Source organism: Budorcas taxicolor, chromosome 4 (genome assembly GCF_023091745.1).
Source record: "Budorcas taxicolor isolate Tak-1 chromosome 4, Takin1.1, whole genome shotgun sequence".
NCBI classification, from domain to species: domain Eukaryota; kingdom Metazoa; phylum Chordata; class Mammalia; order Artiodactyla; family Bovidae; genus Budorcas; species Budorcas taxicolor.
In genome coordinates this window covers 80,206,602-80,214,751 of record NC_068913.1, presented here as the reverse complement: position 1 = coordinate 80,214,751, position 8,150 = coordinate 80,206,602, and the positions used below count along the sequence as shown (strand labels likewise).

General features: G+C 42.8%; 1 protein-coding gene across 1 annotated transcript; it reads right to left on the bottom strand.

The window, feature by feature from the left end:
• Positions 1 to 200: 200 nt before the first annotated feature.
• LOC128047023 (TIMELESS-interacting protein) lies at positions 201 to 1,070 on the bottom strand. The gene has a single exon (XM_052639217.1). It carries the CDS (start codon positions 1,068 to 1,070, stop codon positions 201 to 203), a length of 870 nt encoding a protein of 289 aa, XP_052495177.1.
• Positions 1,071 to 8,150: the final 7,080 nt, after the last annotated feature.

Below are 8,150 nucleotides of genomic sequence, written 5' to 3'. Positions count from 1 at the left end.
ACTGAGCAATTGAGCACATAATTAAAATAATGCCAGATTTTAAACAGGAGTCTAAAAGTTTCACTATATAAAAAGATTTTCACTCAAAGCAAACAAAATGCACTGCACCGTCATCTCAGATTTAGAAGACAGCAAGTTAATAGACGTTCTCAGTTGAGGCCTATCCAACTTGAGGAACATTTACGTAACTACCACACATTTTAAAAGGATTGGTCCAGTTCCGTTTTCTCAACTTTTATTTCCTCCTCTTCTTTTACAGTACTGGCAGCGCCAGCATTATGTGGGCTGTCTAGGTCTTTGTTAAATCCATTTGATTCTTCCTGCTTTTGCTCCTCACCTGTTCCACCCTCCTCAGATGTCTGTGTGCTGGGTGTGTTCACTGACAAGTCATTTCCTAGGGACTGACTGTTACTCAGTAGCTTTGCCTGTCTTCTTTCCAAGGCCAGTTGCTTATTTCTCTCAATGCTTTGTTGTTGTTCTTCTGTTAGGCTTCTACTGGACTCAGAAGCAAACTCTGCACTTCCGTATGAGTTTGTCAGAAAGGGATCTAATTCGGTAGCGGTCACGTCGTGGCCATTATTTTCCTCTACTTCATCATTATTGCTTACAAAATCTTCACGTACAATAGGGAGATCAAGTCGAATTCGTTTTAAACAGGTCTGAACTTCCTTTCTATTTCCCAGATATTCAACTCTGTCAATAAAATCTTCAAACTGCGGTTTAGGGAATAGCCTATATGCCCAGTGCTCCATGTGTCTGATTAGTGTCTTCAAGTCCTCAGCCTCATGACCTTTACCTTTGAATTTTGCCTTCTCAAACACATACCTTAATGCTGGGAGCCCTCTCTCTGAAATTAATCTCTCAGCATTCAGCTTGGGTATGTTCCTTTTAACTGTTCTCTTCGGAGGTACGGGAACAGGCGCTCCTCTCCCTGACTCTTCTTCAGGTTCAGCGCCTTCACCATCTTCCCTCTCTGGAGAGGCTGGAGGTGGGAACGGAGGGAAAGTTTCATCTTCTGTATGCTCATAATCTGGTAGGTCAACCAAGCCATTCTCCTGTGGTTCTAGCATCTTTTCCCCTCGCTCAGGCCACTGCCGCCACCAGGGCAGAGTTCCGTGCGGCGGAAAAACCCACATAAATATTAGTTTTTAAATCAGTTTTAAAAAAAAAAAGGTTACCTACATACTGTATCTATTAACATTAGAAATCAGAAACAGAATACAGAAGGACTCGGTTGCCAAACTTATCATTCTCATATTTGTCCTAAAAAATCCACCCACTTGACTTGAAAAAAAATTATTTCTAATCTCAACAACAATGTTTAGGCTGAGTTTCTGGCTCCCTATGGAGGGTGATGACGGGAGGTAAAGGGCCATTGTCTGTGTACAAGAGTACACACACAAAAGAACAGCTCCCAGTGAAAACCAGTCCATCCTGCTTTTTTTGCAGAAGCATGGAGAGCCTGAAAGGGCCCCTGCCCTCCCAATACGTATGAGAGAAAGACAGGACAGTGCAAAAAAGCAGTGACGTATTAAAATATCCCCAACACACATACGATCTGAGAAAGGAATGATCCCATCTTTCTCAGGAGTTCAGTAACGTGAAAGCATTACTAAAAATGTATATCAAAAAGCTGTCAGTTTTTATCTTGGAGTCTTCCCTAAAAGAGTACTGTAATTGCAAAATGCTGATCCATGCACCAGTGCTCATTTGTGGCAAATTTTTAACTGGTTTAAGACAAAATGCAAAAAATAGATAGCATTGTGTTTTGAAACTCATGTGTGTAAAGTTTTCAACTCCTGTGGTAAAGGTTGCTCTGTGATATAAGGCCCTCTCTCCAGTTTATGTGCTTTGTGTTATGATGTCCTATTTTAAAGGAGATGATGATAATCTTAATAGTTTTGTGGGGTTTTTAAAAATTGTTGCATGGCACTAGAGAAAACTATGTTCTCAATTGAAAAAAAAAAAATGGTTCACAAATGTCTGGGAACCAGTCCTCTAGAACCATATTTGAGGAATTAAGAAACTAAACCAAACGAAAACATTAACTTCTCAATCCCCTAAAACTTGTTTTAAAAAATCACTCAGAGTGTTCCTAAAGTCAGGGACCAGGATTGCTAAGGAAGAGGCTGCAGGTGGTGTTGACCTCTCCTGTGAGACGGAGGGTCTGGGAAGAGGACAGCAGAGCCACCTGGAGACACCTGGGCTTAAGATCACTTCTGGACTGTGCTTCATCCACTCTGCCTCTCGCCCTGCACTGCCACGTTGTCGTCTCTGCTTCCAGACTTCCCTTCACCCCCTTTAGAACAATAGTAGAGTCTATGTGAAATTTTAGATGCATAGAGAAAAGAGGACACAATAGTTCCTGGTGAATTTAAGGTTCTTGCTTTTTCAAGAAAGAACTCAGACAAAGTGGTAGGTTAGAAAGTGGATTTATTTAGAGAGAAACACAGAGTCAGCCACAACTGAGCACATATGCACTCATGTGACACTCCACAGACAGAGTGTGGACCACCTCAGAAGGCAAAGGAGAGCTTTGCCATATGGGGTGGTTAGTTTTTATGGGCTGGGTATTTTCATGGAATAATGAGTGGGAGGATTATTCCAAGTACTGGGGAAAGGGCAGGGATTTCCAGGAATTGGGCCACCACCCAGTTTTTGACCTTTTATGGTTGGCCTCAAAACTGTGCTGGTGGGTGCTGGTGGGCGTGTCATTTAGCTGCTAACATATCACAACAAGTATTTAAGGGTGCTCAAGGTCCACTGAAAGTCTACTTGTCCACCATCCTGGACCTAGCTGGTTCTAGTCAGTTTATGTCGTGTGCTCTGGCTATGCCATTCTTTTAAAGATAGTGCCCTGCCCCCTTCTCTCCTGTTTCACCATCATTTCAGTTCAGTTCAGTCGCTCAGTCGTGTCCGACCCCATGAATCGCAGCACACCAGGCCTCCCTGTCCATCACCATCTCCCGGGGTTCACTCAGACTCACGTCCATCGAGTCAGTGATGCCATCCAGCCATCTCATCCTCTGTCATCCCCTTCTCCTCCTGCCCCCAATCCCTCCCAGCATCAGCGTCTTTTCCGATGAGTCAACTCTTTGCATGAGGTGGCCAAAGTACTGGAGTTTCAGCTTTAGCATCATTCCTTTCAAAGAAATCCCAGGGCTGATCTCCTTCAGAATGGACTGGTTGGATCTCCTTGCAGTCCAAGGGACTCGCAAGAGTCTTCTCCAACATCACAGTTCAAAAGCATCAATTCTTCGGTGCTCAGCCTTCTTCACAGTCCAACTCATCCATACATGACCACAGGAAAAACCATAGCCTTGACTAGACAGACCTTAGTCGGCAAAGTAATGTCTCTACTTTTGAATATGCTATCTAGGTTGGTCATAACTTTTCTTCCAAGGGGTAAGCGTCTTTTAATTTCATGGCTGCAGTCACCATCTACAGTGATTTTGGAGCCCCCCAAAATAAAGTCTGACACTTTTTCCACCGTTTCCCCATCTCTTTCCCATGAAGTGATGGGACCAGATGCCATGATCTTCGTTTTCTGCATAGGAACCTGGAATGTCAGGTCCATGAATCAAGGCAAATTGGAAGTGGTCAAGCAAGAGATGGCAAGAGTGAATGTCAACATTCTAGGAATCAGCAAACTAAAATGGACTGGAATGGGTGAATTTAACTCAGATGACCATTATATCTACTAGTGCAGGCAGGAATCCCTCAGAAGAAATGGAGTAGCCATCATGGTCAACAAAAGAGTCTGAAATGCAGTACTTGGATGCAATCTCAAAAATGACAGAATGATCTCTGTTCGTTTCCAAGGCAAACCATTCAATATCACAGTAATCCAAGTCTATGCCCCAACCAGTAACACTGAAGAAGTTTCACCATCAGAAGGTCTTAAATACTTGTTTGAAAAGATGGTGTTAACTGCAGAATCAGAGAGCCCTGCAGACTGTCTGTTCTCCCAGTGGGTCAGAGTGGTCTCATACTCACAATCCAACTTTGCTGCCAGGGCACTTTGGTGAAATATTGGATTTGAATTGACTTCTCAGACAAACTAGTTTTCTAACAAATTTTTCTCATTCATTGAATTTATCTGACCTTTGAGGAAACCTCAAAATTTTATTATATATAAATCTAAAATGCGGATGGAATTAAAAGTTAGGCAATTAAAATTAAAAGTTGCAGGCAAGTGCTTTCTAAGTTTCTGCTCCTGCACCCACCAAGAAGAACACAGGTCATTCAGAATTTAGGTCTTGGAGCTGACATAACCTGGGGCTCTTTCAATACAAATTAGAAACTGTGGCATTTGGAGGTTACATAATAAACCAGGGTGTCCAGCTCACCAGATGAGAACTCTTTGTCTCCAAGGCTCCTTCAAGCAAAGCACACCATTTTCCTTATTTGCCAAGCTTGTATTTCTCCAAGAGATAGACTTAAGGACATATTTCTTTTATCTTTCTTTTTGTTTTTTTGACAAAGTCTAAAGGGCACGTGTTTATGTTCTGAAATTTCTCGGTTTTTAATTTTACCTTATATATGCAGAAAATACAAGTAATAAACAATATTACCCATATCTGGTGTCTAATTTTGGATTTTTTATGTTTCCTTCTTTATGCGTGTTTATATTTTTCCTGCCCCTTTCCCTGCCAGTAAGCAAACTGTGATGCATTCACATTGAATGAGCTCACCCCATGATGAATTAATTAAATGTCTGAGTACATCACCAATGTAGACTCTGTTCTGAAAGTTAGAATGAAGACAGAAGACAGGAATTAAAGGGAAGAGAGCATTTTTTTAAAATATTATTTTATATTGGACCATATTTCGTTGACAGTAGTGTGTTAGTTTCAGGTATACAGCAAAGTAATTCAGTTATACACATATATATATATACTTTTTTCAGATTATTTTCCCTTTTAGGTGATTACAGAATATTGACCACAGTTTCCTATGCTAGACAGTATGTTCTTATTGATGATCTATTTTGTATATAGTAGTGTGTATATATTAATTCTAAACTCCTAGTTTATCCCTTTCCCCCACTACTTTCTCCTTTGGTAACCGTAAGTTTGTTTTCTGTGTCTGTGGATCTGAATGAAGACACAAGACAGTATCCAAAGAAAGGAGAGCATTTTCAAAATGCAAGTGCAAGAATCTTCCATTCTTTCTTAATTTGGGAGAGGGGAAGCTCAAAGGCCTGTACCTGCAAGGTCAGTTCTCAAGATTTCTATACTTTAGACATATCCCTAGCACCTGAGGTTTCCATACTTAGAACTAAAGCATGGATTCTAGAAGTAGTGTCTCGAAGCAATACAAGATGAGTACAAAAGCAAAATGTCTGAAAGGGGTCAACAACCTAAGAGAGCATCATGAAGAACCAGATATAGTGATCCTGGAGCTGGAGGTGGAGGAATTCTGGAGTGGTGCTGGACATGAGGTCCCTCCAGGCATGGCTGGCCTGCTTGCTAGGTTATTGAAGAGGCAGAGGCAGACTGAAGAAGTCATTCAGTGTGGCCAAATGCCAAGAGGAAGAAGAAGGGAGAATGGAAGGCAGTATGATTAAAAGGAGAAGTGAAGGAGGTTGTCCTTAGGCAGCAGAGAGGACGTCAGTCTGTGGGATTTAGGCAGGCAAGGGAATGGATGTGATAACACACAGACTTGAAAATGGAAGGACAGTGAAAGATGAAATCCTTCCCATTACTTTTCTGTCGTTTCCTTAATAAAGTTGGAGACCACAGCATCTTTGTGGAGTGTTGGTAAGAGTTGGGGACGAAGGGAGAGAAACTTTCTGTCACAGGGTGTTGTCAAGGACAGGAGACAGACATTCTAAACAGAACTGTGGGCTCAACTGCCACTGCAGACCACCAAGGTACCAGGGCACTCACTTGCACAGGTGAGTTGAGCTTCATTAAAGCTCAAGTACAGGAAGAGGGTTGGTGTATGTTGGGCTTAATGCAAAGTTGGGGATTTTCAGGGCCTAGTTTCTGGAGACATGAGAGTCTGGAGAGAGAGTACAGGGTGCTGACAAATAGAAACTGAGGAAATATGAAGCAGGAAGTTTGCATGGTTGAAGCTTGGTTGCATTAGGAGTGAGTGTGAGATGGAAGGAGATGTAGGTGAGGATGCAGGTGGAAGCTGGTTTGAGGTAGAGGGGATCTAGGACTGCCCATTGTTGCAGTGGATGAGGGAGCTATTAGAACAGAGCTTGGTAAGAATTAGTTCAAGGACATTGAAATCCCACAGATAGCAGAAGAAATTGAGTCAGAGAGGGAGACAATGAGCCAGGTACCTACATCTTCAAAGAAAGCGATGCAGTAACAAGGAGGGAAAAAAATAATTGAAGTCAACTATGAGCCTGGAGAAGGCAATGGCACCCCACTCCAGTACCCTTGCCTGGAAAATCCCATGGACAGAGAGGCCTGGAAGGCTACAGTCCATGCGGTCGCAAAGAGTCGGACAGGACTAAGCGACTTCACTTTCACTTTCTATGAGCTTCAAAGGAAGGAGTTTTTTTCATAAAAATGTAGGAGGGATGCAATTATGATGAAAACAGATTGTTGAAGTGGAAGGACTATGAAATACTTTGGAGAGAGAAAGGAGGCTGGGACTAATAGATGCTGTAAGTAAAACATAGCCTATTGAACACAGGTTTTAAATAATCCCAGCCCTCTCACTGCTACCTGATGCATTCATGCAGTTACTTTCAACAGTAGAAAATAGGGCTTAAATTAGTGGGTCTAGAATTCCTGAGAACAACAATGTAGCCTCTTGAGAGCAAATGAGTTGATGTGGCAAGTGCTTCTTCCCATGGGCATGCTGGCTCCCAGGATAATACAAGTCCCAAGTTAAGGCAAGTCAGGTTGGTCTTTCTATTCAGCATCCATCCATCCATTCATTCCACATATGTACTGAATGCCTTTTTTGCGTAAGGCATTGTGCTAGATGCTGGGAGGAAAGCCAGTATACAAATTAAAGATGGCCCTGCCCTCATGGTACATCCAGTCTAGTGGAAGGAAACAAAGGATCACCCTCAAAATGCACAACTACAACTCTGATAAGGACAACAAAAGAGAAATACAGGTGTGGTGAGAGTGTGATATGGGACCTGATTTAACTTGGGGAGTCAGGATATTCTTCTGGGGACATGGCACTTCAGCTGAGATCTGAGAAATACGTGGCATTCACTACAACAAGCAGAGGGAAAGGGTTCAGCATGGGCAATGGCCCTGAGGCAGGAGGTGGCCTGTGCATCATTTTAATCAAAAGGGCAACAGCTTGAAATCCCCCAAAGATGGAGACCACGGTGCTTGCAAGGTCAACTGTCTGGAGACCAGCAGCATTCATTGTTGTTTGGTCACTAAGTCATGTCCAACTCTGCAACCCCATGGACTGTATGTAGCCTGCCAGTTTCCTCTGACCATGGGATTTCCCAAGCATGAGTACTGGAGTGGGTATCCCAACCCGGGGGTTGTACCCTTGTCTTTTGCATTGCTCAATTGGTAAAGAATCCACTTGTAATGCAGGAGACCCCAGTTTGATTCCTGGGTCAGGAAGATCCGTTAGAGAAGGGATAGGCTATCCACTCCAGTATTCTTGGGCTTCCCTTGTGGCTCAGTTAGTAAAGAATCTGCCTGCAATGTGGGAGACCTGGGTCCAATCCCTGGGTTGGGAAGATCCCCTGGAGAAGAGAAAGGCTACCTACTCCAGTATTCTGGCCTGGAAAATTCCATGGATTATATAGACCATGGGGTCACAAAGAGTCAGACACAGCTGAGCGACTTTCAGTTTTCATTTCTCTTGCATTGCAGGCTGATTCTTAACCACTGAGCAACCTGGGAAGACTGCAGTACCTGTAGGGCAGATCAAAACTTTGGGATATTTTTCTGAGCAATGAGGAGTGAGTGAGAGAAGGACAATTACATTTGTTTTGAGAAGATCATTTCAACTCTTCAGGGGCGAGGGAGTAGGGGACGTAAAATAAAGCACGGTTCCAGTAAAGACTAACTGACAGAAAATTAGCACATGACGTACAGCAAGCACTCAACAAGTGTTAGCCAGTAGAACCATTTAGATTTCAAAAGAAAGGTAATCCCAGAATTGGTGGGGAAAACTTTGGGCCACTTAGGTTACAATTCATTATCCTT

Excerpts from the sequence above, each read along its gene's own strand:
- LOC128047023 (XM_052639217.1), bottom strand. The coding sequence starts at position 1,070 with ATGCTAGAACCACAGGAGAATGGCTTGGTTGACCTACCAGATTATGAG.